At 29.2% G+C, this 21,745-nt stretch overlaps 1 protein-coding gene across 1 annotated transcript in view; it reads right to left on the bottom strand.

The window, feature by feature from the left end:
• Nucleotides 1-356: 356 nt before the first annotated feature.
• LOC127154041 (protein unc-13 homolog B) overlaps nucleotides 357-21,745 on the bottom strand; it is a 66,371-nt gene continuing 44,982 nt past the window's right edge. The window contains exons 26-42 of the mRNA XM_051095421.1: nucleotides 21,618-21,745; nucleotides 21,373-21,458; nucleotides 20,128-20,254; nucleotides 19,862-19,958; nucleotides 18,642-18,785; nucleotides 18,421-18,498; nucleotides 18,031-18,108; nucleotides 14,848-14,936; nucleotides 13,973-14,122; nucleotides 12,580-12,703; nucleotides 6,644-6,700; nucleotides 6,477-6,557; nucleotides 6,199-6,346; nucleotides 4,525-4,581; nucleotides 3,994-4,086; nucleotides 3,736-3,895; nucleotides 357-2,162 (exon numbers count right to left, since the gene is read on the bottom strand). Coding sequence (XP_050951378.1) covers nucleotides 1,871-2,162; nucleotides 3,736-3,895; nucleotides 3,994-4,086; nucleotides 4,525-4,581; nucleotides 6,199-6,346; nucleotides 6,477-6,557; nucleotides 6,644-6,700; nucleotides 12,580-12,703; nucleotides 13,973-14,122; nucleotides 14,848-14,936; nucleotides 18,031-18,108; nucleotides 18,421-18,498; nucleotides 18,642-18,785; nucleotides 19,862-19,958; nucleotides 20,128-20,254; nucleotides 21,373-21,458; nucleotides 21,618-21,745 — 1,989 coding nt within the window. The 3' untranslated portion in view covers nucleotides 357-1,870. The remainder of the gene's footprint in view (nucleotides 2,163-3,735; nucleotides 3,896-3,993; nucleotides 4,087-4,524; nucleotides 4,582-6,198; nucleotides 6,347-6,476; nucleotides 6,558-6,643; nucleotides 6,701-12,579; nucleotides 12,704-13,972; nucleotides 14,123-14,847; nucleotides 14,937-18,030; nucleotides 18,109-18,420; nucleotides 18,499-18,641; nucleotides 18,786-19,861; nucleotides 19,959-20,127; nucleotides 20,255-21,372; nucleotides 21,459-21,617) is intronic.

Below are 21,745 nucleotides of genomic sequence, written 5' to 3'. Positions count from 1 at the left end.
GCAACTAGATTTTTTCCCCAAATTGTGCAGCTCTGGTGAATATTATTATTATTTTTTTATTTTTTATTTTTTTTATTCCCTTTTATTAAATACTCCTTGTTTATTTTGTTGTGAAATATTGCAGAATATTACAAAAAACTAAAAAGATATATATATATATATATATATAGTTATATATATATATATATAAAATATTCTGCAATATTTTACAACAAAATAAAAAAGAGTACTTAATAAAAGGGAATAAAAAATAATTAAATATCCACCAGAGCTGCACAATTCGGGGAAAAAATCAAATTTTTCTGATAAAAATGTTCACATTTTTTAAGATTTGAAAATTGGACAAAAAATGTTGCGAATATATGTATAAAAATGACTATAATATAATATAATATAATATAATATAATATTAAAAAAAACTTTTATAATCATTTTGATAGTCACAAAACAATATATGTTAAATACATTGTGTGTTTATGTATGAAAAAAGAATTCAAAATAATACGTTTTTTTTTGTAATATTTTGCATTTTTTTGTAAAAAAAAAATAAATAAATAAAAAAAATAAATAAAAATAAAATAAAATATTCTTTTATTTTGGCAGAAAATCACAGGAAGTCCTTAACACCTTTGTTGGCAAAAGCGGTTGTAATTTGATTTATTGTGCAGCTCTAACACATTTCAAGACAAGTACGTTCAGACTCAAAAGATTCATCTTCCATGTGAACGTCTATAGTTCGATTTGACGTGAATGCAGCCTTCAGGAGTATCGTGATCTTTGATTGGTCGGGAAACATGTTACGCACCAATCAGAGATGGCGTAACATTAAACCAGCATTGTGCTAAAAGTTAGGGCTGTCTGTGAAACTTAAACGCGGCCCCTGAAGTGCAAAACAAAGTGTGTAGAATTAAATCTACAATCTTCTCAACCAAGGATGTGTGAGAATATTATAATCAACATGAAAGAGCATTTCTATACCCAATTTGCCTCTATAATATGACATATATCTGAGTGAAAACAGGATTTTTAATGAGAAAAAAGGCAGGAGTTTTGCAAATGAACATTTATATTTAACTAACTTGATGTACTAAAAATAACTGAAACTAAAAATTAATAAAAAACAAAAAAACAAAAACGATATAAAGATTAAAAAAATTACAAAAAAACAAAGCAAAATTAAAATGAAAACAAAATAAAAAAATATCAAAATATAAATAAAATACATTTTTATTTAAATATTTGTAAAAATCATTACTTATTTTATTTCAGCTAGTTGCCAAAGCAACTAATTAATATTTTTGAATTTTTAATACTGCTAATATTTTTAAATTAGATTTTATTTATTTATTATGTTTTCATTTAAATTTTAGTTAATTTTGTTTTGTAATTTGTATTAGTTTTTTTAAATGTCTGTGTAGTTTTTTAGTAATTTTATTTCAGTTTTATTTTGATTATTTTAGTACATCAAGTTACAATAAAACTGAAATAAAATTAATAAAAACTATAGAGACATGTATTAAATTAAAAATAAAAAAATTAAAATGAAAATACAAAAGTAAAATAAAAACTATATAGACATTTAAAAACTAATAAAAATGTCAAAAACACTAATAAATAACTAAAACTTGATTTATCCATCAAGAATTGATGGAAGTAAACGGGGTCGATGCTCATTTCATGTCGAGATATTATTTGTCAGGGGTTTATGTTGACATCATTATTTTGCTTGAATCACGTCGGATTGCTTTCGTCTGTGCAGAAATGCGTTGCATGTTTCTATGCGTGCGTGTGTGTCTGTGTTTTGCAGCTGTGTGCTGTCGGACAGTTCCATTGCTTTCTTTCGGTGCTTTTACACCTGAGTCTCGTGGCTTCAGCTTCCCCTGCCCTCCTCGGCCGAGCGCTGGTCCGACTTCAGCTTGACGAACTCTTTGGCGACCTCGTCGTTGTTGCGCTGCGAGAGGATGCGGAGGACGGTGAGGCCCGTCTCGTCCATGTGGATGCGTTTGCCCAGCGGCATCCAGCAGGCGGCGCTGCTGCGGGACGCCAGCTCCTTCAGCTGCAGGACGGCCATGCCCACGGTCCGGTCCTCACGCGCGAAACAGTAGTCCTTCACGCACACCTGCAGCTCGTAACCCTCGGGACCCAGCTCGCTGCCGAGCACACTAGACAGGGAGCGAGACAGAGAAAGGCAAACACTGATTTAGAAATACACCTCAAATAAATATTTCAAAACATAGTTTAAAAAAATCATGTTTAAAACATATATCACCTTCATTTTAACAGTATTTATATACTACTATAGTATTTATTAATATATATATATATATATATATATATTTTTTTTTTAAACATATCTTTTGTATTTTGTAGTTTACATTTTGTGCTTGTACATTATTTTTATTAATTTTTATTTAAATATTTCTACCTAAGAGTTTAACTAGTCTTTATCTTCAAATTAACACAAATTAAAACTACAAAAAAATCATTTTTGTTTATTGAAATAAAGCTGAAATACCATAAAATATAAATATTAGATGAAGAACTCTAAAAACTAACTGAAATAAGGTTAAGCTGAAGTATTACAATTAGTAAAGCTAAAAATATTAAAAATGTTTATTTTGTTTATTGAAATAAAGCTGAAATATAATAAAATACAAATACTAGACAAAGAACTCAAGCTTTAAAAAATACTAACTAAAATAAGTGCTAAAATCACAAAAACTATAAAAAAAAATATTTAATTTTGTTTACAGAAACTAAACTTAGATAAAGAAATATGATAACAAATATTACATGAGAAATATTAAAAAACGTTTTTCCCCATATAATTTTTCATAATTTTTAGATTTATATTTCAGCTTTATTTCAACTAATAAAAATGATTTTAATAGCTTTTGTTTTAATTAATGACAACAGATTATTTAATTTTTATAAAGTGAATCATTTTATAAAATTACATTTAAATAAGTAAAAAATAAAATACATTTATTTATTAAAGTTAACTTTTACAAATATATGCCTTCAAAAAAATAATAATAATAATAATAATAAATAAATAAAATTTTATTAATAATAAAATAAAATAAATAAAAAATATTATTATTAAAATAAAATAAAATAAGATAAAATAAAATAAAACATTTTATGGTTAGGAAAATGCATCATAAAGCCATTTTGAAAATCCATTAGTAGCAATCAAAATTATAGAGATGAATTAATTTCTAATGAATTATTCAGATTATGTCATTTCTGATAAATGGAAGTACTTGACATAAAATGTAAATAAATAAATATATAATTATTTTTTATATGTTAGGAAAATGGCATCATAAATGATTGGCATCATAATCTTTTAGTATTAAACATTTCTGATCAATTATTTAAAAATGTTAATTTCTAATCAATGATTTAAAATTTGTAAGAATTTTTTTTGATAAATAAAACTTAATTAAGTATTATTCATTATTAATTAATTTATTATTTAATAAATATTATATATTAAATATTATTTATTATTTAACATTTTTATTTTTTATTTATTTTGGAAAATGGCCCCATATGGGTTTACACATCATGAACCCATCTTGAAAATCCATTAGTAGCAGCCAAATTATTCAGATAAAGTAACTTCTAAAAGCAAAAACAAAAAAACAACTGGACGTGTAAATAACTAACTGACTAAATAAATAAATCAATCAGCCTATCAAGTACAATCAGCCTGTGTTACAAACTTACAACTGGAAGGATTCGGCAAACTTGGGCGACCAGCTGTTGTTCTTGGATTTGGTGGCAAACTTCCTCTTCTTGTCACTGAGGTGCGGCCCGATGATGTAAACCTCCACGAAGGGCCGGAATATTCCCTGCGTCTGCCAGCGAATGTCATTGGCCGCCACCACTGTCAATCACACAGCACAACGGGCACAATTACACCATTAGCATCATCCTGACACTCATTAAGACAGGAAATACAGCAGATATATATGACAGAAGCACCTTTAACTGTGATCTTGTGTCCTCCTGTGTTTGGGTCGCTGAAGATCTCCACAGTCATACAAACCTCACCCACCGCGTCATCCACACCTGAGCCTGAGCAATTCACAAGGTCAAAGGTCAGAAGAGAGACTAAGAAATTCTTGAAGATTTTGTTTTGAAGGTCTAACACAGATTTGCATTTGGGAATCTGACATCTGACCATTAACCAACATCAGAGAACTGTGAACACATTAATGTATCATTATATTATTGAAATATTAAAGTAAAGTAAGTAAATATTGTAGATCAAAGGGGTTTAGCTGAAAAAAAAAAGTCCTTGATCTAACACAACTTGTGCTTTGGTGTTATTAGTGCTATTAGAGGTTGTTCCAGCAGAGGGCAGCAGAATCAAACTGTACAACTGTGCCATGTACAGTATGTAAAAACACAAAGCATAAAACATAAACAGAATTCACATGAATCTGGATTAATATCTGCATACATGCATATAGATGAGGTGCATAAGTGGACAAGAGATCAGCAGATACGCACCCTTCTCTGGATAAACGTCTTCACTGTTAGTGTACCGCACGCCTTTACCGCCATGAACTACAGACAAGAGAAGAGGAAGATGTTGGTTGAATAAATGCAGCTTTGTTTTTGTTCTTCAGAAGACAAACAATCATTAACAGGAAAACAAAACCAGATCCAACTGAGACAAGTTATCATATAGTAAGAGTTTAGAGCTGTAAGGTGAATGTGGAGCAGATCATTAAATGAGAAAAGTACGAATACATTGTTTTTTTCATGATTTTAAAAAAATCTCCATTTAAGCTCATTGCTGCGGTTCTCAATTAGAAGACCGGGACCCACTAGGGGGCCTCAGTGCAGTTGCAAACAGGCCACAAGATGACTTAAATTTACTTTAAAATAAAACAAAAAAGGTTTAAATAAGCAAATCAAGATTGAAGCTAAAATCATATTTCTTATGTTAATTAATTCCCTTAACAACCACAATTTTTAAGAACCACAACAACTTGGATATACTGTATGCTGGAATTTTCTATCAAAACCACTTGGAAATAAATAAATGTAACTAGTTAAAATGCAATATATTGCATTATATTTTGCAGTATATTTTATATATATATATAAATTTATATTATATATATAAAATGCCATATAAATTAAATGTATTTTTATTATTATTATTTTTATTAATAATATTATTCATATTATTATTATTGCATAACTTGCTATTTATATTAAATAGCATAAATTGCTATTTGTGAGTAAAAACAATAAAAAAAAAACTTTAAATACAAACTAGAAAAACTGAAATGTAATGTATTTTATATAAAATTATTTTTAAATATATCATTATAAATTTATATGAAGTTTGTCTCTCTATAATGTTTGTACAAATTGTTATTTCTGTGTAAAGAACAATTTAAAACACCTAATTAAAAAGTAAAGAATTTAAACTTTTAATGCATTTGATACAAAACTTTATACATATATATAAAATAAATTAAATCCATGCAAAACAAACAAAAAACAAACAAATAAAAGGTAATGGCTAAAAAATAAATGCAGAAAAAAATATAAACTAGATAAGTGTAATTTAATTGGTAAAAAAAAGTGTGAATTATGATAAACAGTCAGTTATTAAGATTATATTTTTTAATTATCTATAATATTTAATTATTGTAATATACAGCTACTCCTAGTTTCTGTAACTAAAAGATTGCCATTGTAGCCGAAGTACCAGAAATATCTCAGTGGCTTCAAATATGTGACCCTGGACCACAAAACCAGTCTTAAGTAGCACTGGCTAATAATACACTGTATCGGTTAAAATGATCGATTTTTCTTTTATGCCAAAAATCATTAGGATAGTAAGTAAAAATCATGTACCATGAAGATATTTTGTAAATTTCCTGCCATAAATATATCAAAACTTAATTTTTGATTAGTAATATGCATTGCTAAGGACTTCATTTGAAACACTTTAAAGGCGATTTAATATATTTTGATGTTTTGCACCCTCAGATTGCAGATTTTCAAATAGTTGTGTCGACCGATTATTGTCCTATCCTAACAAACCATCAGCTTTCAGTTAATGTATAAATCTTAATTTAAAAAAAAGGTCTGTCCTAGGTCTGACTAAAGAAGTAGCACTGCATGTGTGTTTCACAGACAAGACTATCCCAGAATGCAATGTACCCTGAGTGTGCTGCGACTGGACAAACTTCCTGATGAGTTTGTCAGTGGCCTGCGTGTAGAGAGACAGTGCATAGCGCAGAGACTGCAGGTCCGGACTCTTCTCCAAAAACGTCTTCTTCAGACCCACACCGCCCGCATGGAAGTATTGCTGTCACACACACACACACACACCATCAGCTCGTAATCTGTAATTATGATTATAATGTTGAGCAAAATAATTGAGATTATTAGTTTGACCACCAACAAGTGTGATTGTGAACATGCATGTGCACTCGTACCTTAATAGTGTCCAGCGCGAGCTCGATGACTGCACACTGTTTAGGGGACAGCGCTTTGGCCTCCTCTCGCACCATGTGCTCCTATAAGACACAAACAGACCATCATTTTACTCAACAGTGTGCTAATGAATGTTAACAGAGGTGAAGTGATGTTCGTCTAAACGTACCTTTAGTTTGGAGAGCTGACCCAACTCTTTAGCAGCATTAAAGATGAGCTGTGTGCCCTACAGTCACAAACAAACACAAACAAACACAAAGAGTCTTTGTTACTGCTGCTCACAGACAAGATCTCAACTGGAGATTTCCATGAACGACGTGATTTTTCATCAAATATGCCAAGGAGGAGGTAAAACTGATGTGGCATTGCAGATATGGCATTTCAAAGCACTTTTATCAGCATTTATAATTTATAATTTTTTTGATAAATTACACAAAGACCAGGACTTTTCTCACAGTTACTGAAAAGAGAAAAGCTTATTTTGATTACAGCTCAAATTACAGTAGATCACATTAGTGTAAGTCTGAGAGTTTGTGGGTTCATGAAGAGCTAAAAAAAGAATTAAATCATAAAAATGTTAAATCAAAATAAATGTTAAAAAATACAAATCATTATAAAACACTAACAAAAAAGATGAAGTATTTTATTTGTTTATCTGCATGTCATGTGACCAATATGAGTTGATGAAAAGCTAATAATTAAAAATGATAAATGAACAAATTACAGTTTTAAAACACAAACAAATCAAAATAAAACACTTACTAAAAAACATTAAATATTTTATTTGTTTATCTGCATGTCATGTGACCAATGTGAGTTGATGAAAAGCTAATAATTATATAATAAAATTGTTAAAATTAGAATATTACAGTTTTAAAACACAAACAAATCACAATAAAATACTTACTAAAAAAGATTAAATATTTTATTTGTTTATCTGCATGTCATGTGACCATTGTGAGTTGACAAAAAGCTAATAATTAAATAATAAAAATGTTAAAATTAAAATATTACAGTTTTAAAATGAACAAATCAAAGTAAAACACTTACTAAAATGATTTAATATATAATTTGTTTACCTGCATGACTTAATTATGAGTTCATGAAAACTAATTAAAAAATGTTAAATAAAATAAATAAATACATAAACTCAGTATTAAATAAATAATTACATTTCTTATGAATTAATATATTTTTATATATATTAATATATATATATTTTTTTAGAAAAAATTATTTTAGTATAATATTCTCACATTGGTCATATAAATAAATATATATATATATATATATATATATATATATATATATATATATATATATATATATATTTTTTTTTTTACATTTTTTATTTGGGCTTATTTGAGCTAAAGTTCAATAATTCTGTTTTGTATTTTTGCCATTAGTATTCATTCTTAATGTCTGTATGTCTATATGTTCTTATTCATTTTTATTTATTTTAGTACTTCAAGTAAAAAAATAAGAAATCATATTTTTATGTACTTTCTTTCAGTTAACATTTATTATTAAATGTTATTGGTTTTAATGTTATTTTTAGTTATGGATAATAGCCCTGATGCAGACTCACACTCCTGGAATAGAGTTACATGTGACCGAAGGAAGGAGAAAGAGGAAGTGGTAAGAGGGAGACAGGAAGACCAGGCTGAGTGCCGTGATGGAAAGACATCCGACAGGAATGAAGAAGACAGTCTGCCGTGCATCATGCTAGAGTTTCACACAGACAAAGACAGACTGGAGGCAGAAGCACAGAATCTCACACTGTTATACTTACAATCATCTGGTGAAACATGAATGATGATGAAAAGAAATAAGAGAAGAAGGAAAATCAAAACACACATACACACTCACGCACTGCAACACACACATTTATCTAAAGGATACAAATCTTTTAATTAGATGCTGTGATGGTAACTGTTCCAAAACCCAGTGCCCTACATAGACAGCTGACTTCTAAGGCAGCAAATGGAACTTCAACACATGACTGATCTGAAACGCTCTGCACCGGCAGCAACTACTACTTATAATTCAGTATTCTAATTAGCTAGCTAGCAAGTTTTTAACATGATTAGCAAGTTAAAAGCATGTTGCTAGCATGTTTCTAGCACACATAGCATGTTACTAGCATGTTGCTAGCATGATTTGCAAGTTGTTAACATGTTTTTAACATAATTCACAAGTTGTTAGCATGTTGCTAACATGTTTCTAGGATGATTAGCAAAATTGCTAGCATGTTTCTAACATGATTAGCAGGTTGTTACCATGCTGCTAACATGATTTATCAGGTTGGTAGTATGCTTCTAGCATGATTAGCATTTTGCTAACATGTTTCTAGCTTGGTTAGCAAGTTACTAGCATGTTGCTAGCACGATTAACAAGTTGTTAGCATGTTTTAGCATAATAAGCAAGTTGTTAACATGTTGCTAGTCTTGTTTCTAGCATGATTAGCATGTTTCTAGCATGATTAGCAAGTTGTTACCATGTTTCTAGCATGATTAGCAGGTTGCTAGCATGTTTCTAGCATGATTAACAAGTTGTTACCATGTTGCTAGCATTATTACGAAGTTGTTAACATGTTGCTAGCATGTTTCTTGTATGATGTAGCAAGTTGCTTACATGTTTCTAGCATGATTAGCAAGTTGCTAGCATGTTTCTAACATGATTAGCAAGTTGTTACCATGCTGCTAACATGATTTATCAGGTTGGTAGTATGCTTCTAGCATGATTAGCATTTTGCTAACATGTTTCTAGCTTGGTTAGCAAGTTACTAGCATGTTGCTAATCTGTTTCTAACCTGATTAACATGTTACTAGCATGTTGCTAGCATGATTAACAAGTTGTTAGCATGTTTTAGCATAATAAGCAAGTTGTTAACATGTTGCCTGTCTTGTTTCTAGCATGATTAGCATGTTTCTAGCATGATTAGCAAGCTGTTACCATGTTTCTAGCATGATTAGCAGGTTGCTAGCATGTTTCTAGCATGATTAACAAGTTGTTACCATGTTGCTAGCATTATTATGAAGTTGTTAACATGTTGCTAGCATGTTTCTTGTATGATGTAGCAAGTTGCTTACATGTTTCTAGCATGATTAGCAAGTTGTTAGCATGTTTCTAACATGATTAGCAAGTTGTTACCATGCTGCTAACATGATTTATCAGGTTGGTAGTATGCTTCTAGCATGATTAGCATTTTGCTAACATGTTTCTAGCTTGGTTAGCAAGTTACTAGCATGTTGCTAATCTGTTTCTAACCTGATTAACATGTTACTAGCATGTTGCTAGCATGATTAACAAGTTGTTAGCATGTTTTAGCATAATAAGCAAGTTGTTAACATGTTGCCTGTCTTGTTTCTAGCATGATTAGCATGTTTCTAGCATGATTAGCAAGCTGTTACCATGTTTCTAGCATGATTAGCAGGTTGCTAGCATGTTTCTAGCATGATTAACAAGTTGTTACCATGTTGCTAGCATTATTAGCAGGTTGCTAGCATGTTGCTAGCATGATTAACAAGTTGTTAGCATGTTTTTAGCATAACTAGCAAGATGTTAGCATGTTGCTAGTCTTGTTTCTAGCATGATTAGCAAGTTGTTAGCATGTTTCTAGCATGATTAGCAGGTTGCTAGCATGTTTCTAGCATGATTAGCAAGTTGTTACCATGTTGCTAGCATTATTAACAAGTTGTTAACATGTTGCTAGCATGTATGATTTAACAAGTTGCGTACATGTTTCTAGCATGATTAGCATGTTACTATCAGGTTGCTAGCATGATTAGCAAGGTATTAGTATGTCGCTAGCATTTTTCTATCATGATTAACAAGTTACTAGCATGATTCTAGTTGCTAGGCTTGGGTAGATCGATAAATAGATTAGAAATATTAGAATAGAAATAAGTTTGAATTGATTAGAAATAGCACATAGAAGGGAAGCTTGATTGAGTCTCAAGGGATTCTGGGAGTTTAAGTTTGAATAGTGTTGCTCATTTGAACATTCCGTCAATGTAAGTCTATGGGATTTTTATGATATTTAATCTTTAATTTTGTAAAAACTATAAGTCGGATCAGTTAGAAAAGACACAGCACACTGAATGAGATCAGTGTGAAGGTCTGGGCCGAGTTTGGTGGTTCTAGCCTGAAAGCTCTAGGAGGAGAAGCGTTCAGAAATCTGGCTAAGAAGAATAATTATAAAAAGCTTAAGTAGCAGATCAGTAGGTTTGCTTTCTCAAGCCAAGCTGAAGTTATTATAATTTAATTTATTTGATATAATTTATTATAATCATAATTAATTATTATAATTACATTTACATTATACATTTATCTATTATAATTTATTATCATTATAATGAATTATTCTAATTACATTTATATGATAAATGTATCTATTAATAAATACATTTGAATTCTAAATATATTTATAAATCATATAATTACACTCCCTAGTCTTTGTGTTGGTGGCTGACTGTTTCAGGTCGTGTCACTGCAGTCTCTCAGCACATCAGCAGTAATACAGACTCACACTGATGGATTACAGTTAATGGATGAGGAGGACGAGAGTGTTGAGCAGTCAGTATTGATCTGCGTGGATGATTTATGCTGCCATCATCAAAACGCTCTGAAGTACAGGATCATACGTGTCTCCATGGCAACACACAGGCTCCTACAGAAGTCTGATCAATCATGGAGACATCTGACAAAAATCACACCCACTTAATCAAAGAGCCCTAGTATGCAGTGAGTGTGTTTGATCATTTAAAACATCTGATGGATCAGTGAGGGTATCGGATGCTGGTACAAAAACATAAAAAATTGAGAGAAATAGAAAACGATCTAAATAGATATAAAACTACATGATGTACAATTTTATTTTATTTTATTTTTTAATTAATTAAATTAATTAATTGATTAATAAATATACATCATTTTTTAGTTTCATTTTCAGATAAATTAAAACTTTGGTGTTTTGGTTAAAAAAATAGTTTAGGTGCGTCACTAGTAATGCTATTACTACAGTATTTTAATATAAACTAGATATATGTGCTGAAATATAAGGCCTGGAAAAGGCAGAAAATAAATCTAAATTGAAATAAATAAAAAAAATAGAAAAATATGTATATATATATATTCATCCACATTAGAAAAAAAAATAAAATAATAATAATATATATATATATATATATACACACATACATTTTTTTTTTTTTATTTAAGTGTTGATTATTAAATTATTTTGATTAATTAAATGATCATTAAACCAACTTTATATTTGTTTTTTGCTTTTCGGCTAAATGAAAACAATTTTCTGTAAAAAATATATATATTTTGGTGCCTGGAAATATTAGACCTGGGCATGAAAATAAATCAAAATTATTTCAAAATGTATAAATGACTTATATTATTGATTATTAGGCTTGGCAAATGATTAATTGTGATTAATCGCATACAAAATAAATGTTTGAGTTTGCCTAATATATGTGTGTGTGCTGTGTGTAATTATTATTTTTATATAAATACAAACACATTCATGTACATATTTAAAAATATTCACAAGTATGTATTTATTATAATTTTTATAGAATTTATATGTTATTTATATACATTATTTTTGTGTATTTATATATACATATTGATTACACACAGCACACACACATATATTAGGCAAACTCAAACTTTTATTTTGCATGTGATTAATCACGATTAATCACAATTAATCGTTTGCCAATCGTTTGAGTGTTGATTCTTATAATAATTGGATTAATTAATTGGCTATTAAATCAACTCTATTTCTGATTCCAGTTTTCATATAAATAAATAAAAACACTTGTTTCTTTAAAAAAATAATTTTAATCCTAAAATTTATTTAAATAATAAATTAATAACAGTATTTAAAAATAATTACTTAATTAAATTATTATTAACAATAATAACAATAAATTACTTTATTATAATTTATATAATTTATTTTATTAAATGTATATAATAAATAATTAACTAGATAAAAAGTAGATAAAAAAAAACACCCTTGGTTTCTATGTCATATTACTGTGCTGCTGCAGTAGTGTTTGTGTGGTGTTAGTGTGTATGAAAACACACCGTTTGGTCGGTCAGCGGTGGCAGGACGATGGTTTTCTCCATGGTGTTCATCACCAGCTTCCACAGCTCCTTCAGCACCCTCTTGAGAACCGTCTTCTCACAGATCTTAGCAAACAGACTCAAACTGAGAGAAGAAGAAACACAGATCAAAAACTTCATCTGAACATCATCAACACACAAACTAGTAAGTGCAAAGTCACTGTTTCTCATTTTCACTTATTACAAAAACTAAAACTAAAATAAATTAAAACTACACAAGCATAATTTTTTTTTAAATGATTACAGAAATACTCAAATTTAACTAAAATTAAAGAAAAATCATCAGAAAAACATATGAATAACTACAATAGTATCTCAATGATACTAAAATAACACTAATTGCAGGCCTGATCTCTGGACAAAGATGTGCTATTAGAGAATTGTTTATGCGTAACCTAATTAGTATTCATGAGCTATGCCATATTCAGCATCTGTCCCAACCACTTACAGTGATGCCCATTAAATATTTAATTCACATAAAACATTTACTGCTGTTTATTTTTATGCTTTGTATTCTAAATAAGTCTTCGTTTAATGTCGTTTGATCCTGACGTTGCAATTAAAATAAATGTTTTTCAGTCAGTTAAATACTGCTCTGATTTTATAAATAAATCACATAATCTGATGGCTACTTTAAATAATCTGATATTTAAAAAATATTGTGACCATTATAGCTTAATTTATTATTAAATGATATAAATAGCTTTTCAAATGAACAAATAAACAGACATTTGTTAATTCATGTTAAAAATGTAGGAAAACACAACAATAAAAAAATGCTTTTAAACATTTACAATTTTTATTATTTAATATTTATTTAAAATAATTAATTCATGTTAAAATGTAGGTAAATTTATATTTTAAAATTGTTTTTTTATATTTTTATTGAAAATTGTTCATTCATTTTTAAATGTAGTAAACATCTAAATCATTTTTTAATGCACTTTTAAAATTGCAAGTTAAAATTGCATTTTTATTATTATTTTTTTTAATTCAGAATTATTCATTCATTATTAAAATGTAGGTAAACACAACAAAACATGCAACTTTTAAAATTGTTATTTAACATTTATTTAAAATTGTTAATTCATGTTTAAAATGTAGGTAAACAAAGTTTTTAAAATGTAACTTTTAAAATGTTATATTTTTTTATTTTAATTAATTTAATTTGATATTTTATTACATTTTTATTTAAAATTGTTAATTCATATTTATTTAAGGTTGCTTCTAGCCATCTCTACTAGTGTAGACACATCTTCTCAACTGTAGTTTAAATAGTTTTCATTAGAAACTGCAGTGTCAAAGCAGTTTTCCATCACCATACCGTACAGATCGTATGATTTTGGTCACTCACTTGCTGTCCAGGAAGTCCATGATGGGCTGCAGGACGTTGTCAGCATCCTGTGCTAAGTTGCCATTGCCATTAGCAGGTACATTTGCTCCTTTCACCTGACTGAGAATATCTCCCATCTGCCTCACGTTCTCCTCGATTTGTGGCTGGAAACTGCAGACACACAACAGAATTATCTTACTGACTTGTGATGTTACAAAAGATTTCCATTTCAAATAAATGCTGTTCTTTTGACTTTTCTACTGTCATGATCTGGGCTGTGGGGCTTCCCTCAGCCACCTGAGGTCGCTGGTTTCCCTGCACTGCACTTCCCTGATTGTACACCTGTCTTGTCATTAGCACTCATCTAAGCTCTCACCTGTTCACAATTACCTGGTCTATAAGAACTCTCATTTCCCACTACTCATTCTGGTCTGCATTGTCTTTTGTCTTTTGTCTTCGAGTGTGTTTCTGTTCTGTTTATTTTTGATCCTTGATTCTAGTCGTGTTGTGCCGTGTTGGCCTTTTGGTTAATGTTCTTTTGTGTTTTGTTATATTAAATTCCCTTCCCTGCATTTTGGACCCTGACCTCTTTTCTCCGTACACCGAACGTGACATCTACTCTGTGAATCCTGAAAAATCATGAAAATCAGAGATGTTTCTTAAGATTCTGAAGAATCATGTGACAATAAAGACTGGAGTAATGGTGCTGAAAATACAGTTTGGATCACACAAATAAATTTCATTTGAACATATATTCACATAGAAAACAGCTATTTTAAATTGTAATAATATTTCACAATTTTACTGTATTTTTGATCAAATAAATGCAGTCTTAGTGAGCAGACCTTTTTATTTTTTAGTACATGTTGCACATTATTAACCCCGCAAATACCAACCTCACGGCGAAAATCCTGCTGAGATCATCCATCACATTGTTCAGCTTGACTTGTAGATCCTTCAGAAAGTCACTGGCCTCTACATTTAACTGAAAAATAAATAAATAAATAAATAACATAACAAAGCTATGAGTCTGATTCAAGTCTGACTTGCTTTTACTACTTGAATCTGGTGTTTTTTTAGTTGAAACAAGAGTAAAAACTTTGTCTTGCTCACTTTGAGACAATTAATATTCAGTAATATCAGTAATTTTAATAACAATGAGATACTATTAATTTTTTTTTTTATTTTCTGTTCACATTTTAATTTTAGTAATTCATTGTGTGCTTTGTCATTTATTTAAATATGTCTACATAGTTTTATTTTTTTATTTTAGCTTTAGTTTTAGTAATTTTAATACTTTTATAGTTTTTATTACATGTTTGACTTTCACTAGTTTTTAGTTTTATATATTCTGTTTTTATTTACATTTTTGTTAAAATTGTTAGTATTTTATTTTTGTTTAAGGATTTTTTAAATTATTTTTCGTTTAATTTTAGTAAACATTTATTTTATTTAAATTAACAAAAATGTATGGTTGTAGTTTTTATTAACTATAATCAATTCAGCTTTAACTGAATTGATACTTTTTACTTTTAAAGTTGGGTTACATTTGTTTCATTAATTCATTTTTAACACTGTTATTTGAACTGAATTAAATGAACATCAAATTGAACTGATCTGAATAATGACTCAATGAATTTTAAAACATTTGCCAGGTAAATTAATGCAAAACTGCTTTGAAACAATTTGTATTGTATATAAATAAACTTGACTTGACTGATGACATCATGCCACTTGTTCCAGCCAATGGCATCTGTTTAACACAGAGGCTCCGCCCCCACTGTGAAATCCAGCAAATCTTTTTAATATGCGCTGTGAATGCTGTTAACTTATTGAATATTCTGTGAATACTGGGAATCGGGCAAATGTGTCCCCAGTGAATCACAGACTATTAAAGCCGGCCAACATTTATAATGCATTTGAATTATTCATTATGTCATGAATATTCATGCATGCGATTGTTTGTCAGTGAGCGTTATGATATGGCTCATAAATGATGCATGACGTCAATGCAAATGCTGTGAGAAAGCAAGAGTAATGAGCTGTCCGGAAAATGCGTTTGATATGAGCCGAGCAATTATACGGCTGATGTGAGGAGAGTTAAACAGGAAGTAAAATAGAAATGAGTCAGAGATGGGGCTAAAGACAGAGCGTGGGATGTTTTACTGCTGGATGACTCAGAAGAGAAGGAGGGAATGGATGGGGTGATGAATGGGTGGACAGATAATGGAAAAGATGCTAAATGAGAGAGATTTATAGACGAAAACAAAGGAAAGAGATTCCTGCTGTTTAATAAATGAAGGAAAGATATAAAGACGACTGAATTCTACACTGGAAACAGGCGTTTTATAGATCTGAATGTTGTAATATGCATTATTTTCTTATTTATTTTATGCATTTACTGACAAATGCAACATGCAAAACCATAACAATGTTTTTACACTACACTATTAAACATTTGGGGTGAGTAGGAATTTTTATTAATATTTATTTATTTTATATATATATTTTTTAAATTGCATTAAAGTAACAGGCATCTATAATGTTACAAAAGTTTGGTTTAACATCTAACATAAACATCTGTCTTAGCAATCATTATATATTATATTTTCTGAATTATATATATTTTTATCTATATTATATTTTATTTTTGGTTGTTCAAAAGTTTTTTTTAATATTAATTAATTAACTACAATAATATAATATTTACTGTATTTTTGATCAAATAAATAAAGTTACAAATGCATTATATCTTCCAAAAATTCTTTAATTTATTTATATATTATATTTTTGGTTATTCAAAAGTTTGGGTTCAGTATTTTTTTTTTAATTATTTATTTTATTTACAAAGGACACATTAAATTAATCAAAAGTAACAGCAAATACATTTATAATGTTACCTAGGGTTCTATTTAAAATAAATGCTATTCTTTTGAAGTTTTTATTTATTAAAGAATACTGAAAAATTAAATATATCACACTGACTAATGATGCTGAAAATTCAGATTTGATCACAGAAATAAATTACATTTTATAATATATTCATATAAAAAAAAGCTATAATTAATTACAATAATATTTTGTTTTTTGTTTTTTTTGTTAATATTTAATTACTGTATTTTTGATCAAATAAATAAAGGTAAAAATGCATTATATCTTCCAATTATTTTTCTTCAATTTATTTTATATATTGCATTTTTGGTTGTTCAAAAGTTTGGGTTAAGTTTTGTTTTTTAAAGAAATTATTTATTTTATTTAGAAAGGACACATTTATCAACAGTGACAGCAAATACATTTATAATGTTACCAAAGATTCTATTTCAAATAAATGCTGTTCTTTTACACTTTTTATTTATTAAAGAATCACATTATATCACACTGAAGACTGGAGTAATGATGCTGAAAATTCAGATTTGATCACAGAAATAAATGACATTTTATAATATATTCATATAAAAACAGCTATTTTAGATTATAATAATATTTCACAATTTTTACTGTATTTGCGATCAATTAAATAAAGTTAAAAATGCATTATATCTTTATCAAAAAAATTATTTTATATATTATATTTTTGGTTCAAAAGTTTGGGTTCATTATTTATTTGTGTTTTTTTTGGAAATTATTTGTTTTATTCAGAAAGGACACATTAAATTAATTAAAAGTGACAGCAAATAAATTTATAATGTTACAAAAGACTATTTCAAATTAATGCTGTTATTTTGAACTTTTTATTCATTAAAGAAAATCTGAAAAATAAAATATATCACACTGAAGACCGGAGTAATGATGCTGAAAATTCAGATTTGATCACAGAAATAAATTACATTTTGTAATATATTCATATAAAAACAGCTATTTTAAATTACAATAATATTTTGTAATTTTTACTGTATTTTTAATCAAATAAACAGCCTTGGTGAGCAGAGGAAACTTTTCAAAAACATTTAAAAAATTAGAATTAAAAGCTGAAGTGGATGGCAAGATTTTTAGTTATTAACTTCATTTTTATGCTACTTTATGGTGAACTATTTTCTTAAAATCCATATTTTAAATAGTAAAAGCATGAATTAACTCACATCTTTGCCTCCCATGGCCTCAAACATCTTCTCCAGCTGGACTCGCAGCTGCTGGATATTATTAATAATGATGCAAGGCTGAAAATAACAGAACAGAGAAGGTTAAATGACATTAACACACACACATTTACACACCCGCTATTAAAAGTAATCCCTGCAGCGATAGAAAGTGAGGAATAGTGCTAAATGTGACAGCTTCATTAAGTGCTGTGAGCTGAATGAGTCTCGCTAGACCATTGTGTGTGTGTGTTTCCTTCCTCTGGGAGCAATTCAAGCCAGTCAGCTAATTACTGTACCTCCATCTAATAACTCACACACAGACTTTATTATGAGCCGCATGTACCTTTTAATGCAATATTATTTAACTGTAAATGCATTAATGTGACGCACCACTTTCTCCTTCTTGCAGTGAGTGGGAAAATCCTTGGCAATGATGTCGGCATAAGACAGAAGAACATTTCCAATGGTCTGAAAGAAAGAAAAACCGTCACGATTTGAGGAATTTTTCACATTTGAAGCATGTTTGTACTTAGTGCATGATGCTTCAGCACATCACTAACCCTAAATACTGTATGTGCATTAATAATAATAACAGTGATGCTTGAGTTCACCTTAGCAAACCTCTTCATGTAATTCCCAACGATCTGAGGATCAGGACACTCCAACTTCCTGATGATCTCAAAACTCTGGTTGAGCTGGGAAAAGACGTCCACCACCGAACAGGAGAAGAGCGCGTGCTCCGACGTCTGCTGGAACTGTAGAGGGATGAATTGAGCAGGATAAAAGATAATTTAAAGCAAGGTTTCCCAGGGTTTGTGAGGTGATGAAAATTCACCTATTTTATCATTAAAAAAAAATTCTAAAAAAAAAAAAAAAAAAAAAAAAACAATTCCTATAAAAGATACAATTGTTGAAATTGTTAAATTACTAAAATATTCATTTAAAATTTCAGGGAGACTTCAAGTAAATAATTTGGATTAAAAGAGCTTGGCTGACAAAAAAAGTTTGGGAATCCCTGGTTTAACTATTGCAAAAAAAAAGTAAAAAAAAAAAAACATAAGGGTCAGATGAAGTCCTGTCAATACTTTAAGTAAAAGTAAATACTTTAGATATTTTATATAATATATATATATATATATATTTAGTTGTTTAAAAGTTTGGGGTTAGTAAGATTATTTTTTAAATATTTTTTAAAAATACATTTTCATTTATTTTATTCAGCAAGGAGCAACGACACATTAATCAAAAGATACATTAAAGACATTTAAAATGTTACAAAAGATTTCTATTTCAAATAAATGCTGTTCTTTTTAGAAACATATCACGGTTTCCACAAATATATGAATATATATTGATAATAATCAGAAATGTTTCTTGAGCAGCAAATCAGCATATTAGAATGATTTCTGAAGAATTATGTGACACTGAAGACTGGAGTAATGATGCTGAAAATTCAGCTTTGATTAAAAAAATAAATTACATTTAAATATATATTTACATAGAAAACACTTATTTTGAATTGCAATAATATTTCACAATTTTTCTGTATTTTTAATCAAATAAATGCAGCCTTAGTGAGTTTTTTCAAAAACTTATAAAATATTAGTCGATGCACGTCCTGGCATGGCATCTCTTGCCATGTTTTTATGCAGAATGCATCATACAGTCATTATGTATGTGTGTATCTGTGTGTGTGTGTGTGTGTGTGATTGAGTATGTTATGGTAATTGGACTCTAAAGACTCCAGACTGATGGAGGTGTTAAACTCTCCACTGTGTATCACCCAGACATCTCACTACTAAAAATACAACAATATACTCCTGATATTTACCCCGTCCTTTGCGTCCCTGACCAGAGCGCCGTGCAGGAAATCTCTGGAAACCTCCTCATTCTCATCCAGCCACAGGATCACGAATGGCTCAAACCATCTATCAAGACAAAGATGAAACAGTTCAGACACTGTATGCAGTTTGTGCATTTTTTTATGCATGCAATTCACAGATGAACACGACATTTAGTACTCAGTTTTAAGAGTTTAATCAAGTCACTAACTCTAAATCTTGAATTTAAATAGTGATGTTTGACTACAGCTCTTACGCTGGATACTCCGGCACACGGTCCTGGAAATACGGCAGCTCCTTGCAGTATTCGTTGTAGAGCCACTTCACCTTGAAGTGCAGGTTCATGTAATCGGCGCTCTTGCACAGCCTGTGTTTCTCATGTTCTGAGAGACAAGAAATACATTGCAGATAACAGGATATTGGGCACAGCTGTGACTGTTTTCACACTTGTTTTGAATACTTGATCAGAAGCAGAGTTTGATTCCAGCCCTTTTAACACTCGTTTTATTTATTTAATTATTATTAGAAAAATGCAATAAAACATCACAAGATGACCGACCCTAAATGAATTAAAATATAACATTAGAAAAGAAATTAGAAAAAAAAAATAATAAAAATAAATAAATCTAAATAAATAATGGAAAAATTAAAGTTAACATCTCAAGACAAAGATTCACACAAACCTCAAACTATAACAGAGCTAAAACATAAGAAACCAGTAAAGAAAGTAAATAAATAATATATTAAATAAAAATAAACAATAGAAAAATACACTTAAACATCTAAAGACAGAGAAAATAACATTAGAAGAAGTGAAGAGAGAGGAAAATGTAAATAAATAATAAATATAATAATAATATTAAATAATAATTAAAAAAATAAATAAAATAAATAATTAAAAAATACACTTCAATATTTAAAGACAGAGACTCACAAAAAAAACTAATTGCAACTAAACTAAAATAAATAAATAATATATTAAAAAATAAATAATATACAAAAAAAAATAAACATCTCAAGAAAATAACATTAGAGAAGTGAAGAAAAAATAAACAAAATAAATAATAATTAATATTAAATACAAAAAAATTATAGGAAAAAAACATTTAAACATTTCAAGACAGAGAGTCATAAACCTCAAATTACAACAGAACTCAACCATACACATTAAGAAGTGAAGAGAGATAAATAAATAAATAAATAAATAAATAATAGAAACATAGCTTTAAAAAGTGAAGACAGATTCAAACAAACTGTAAATTACAACAGAACTAAAACGTAACGATAATAACAGAGAAATGAAGTAAATAAAATAAAAATAAATGTAAAAAAATAACGAGTTAAATAAATAAGTACATAATGCAATGATATATGTACATACATACACATATAAAATATACATAAAAAAGAAAATAACAAATTTGAATGTTTCTGTCATTTTTTCAGTTTCTCATACAAGAGGAAACATTTGTCAGAGGTTTAGTGTTTTTTCAGTGTTTACCTTCCATCGCGTACTTCATATCCTGAGCAAACATGTTCCACATCACCTCCGCACTGATCTTTCCCACGTTCAGCTCCTGAGGGAACCTGCAGGAGAAAGACAGGCAGTACTTCCTTCATATCACTTATATAACTTGCTTTTGTTATTGTATATTACTCTAACCACTGGATTTCAGGTTTTTAGAGGAATATTCTGGAGTGTTTTAATGTTAAAAACCACTATCTCAGGTTTGAATACACACTTACTGGTTCAAGCAGGGTGTGTAGGAATTCTTGTCCTCCTCAATAATGGAAACAATGAGTGTGATGAGTTTGGACCAGAAGTCCAGGTTCTTAGTACTCGGCCCCTGTTCTTCAGGAGGAACAGTCTTCGA

This window comes from Labeo rohita, chromosome 2 (genome assembly GCF_022985175.1).
Source record: "Labeo rohita strain BAU-BD-2019 chromosome 2, IGBB_LRoh.1.0, whole genome shotgun sequence".
NCBI lineage: Eukaryota > Metazoa > Chordata > Actinopteri > Cypriniformes > Cyprinidae > Labeo > Labeo rohita.
This window is presented reverse-complemented; position numbering and strand designations above follow the sequence as displayed.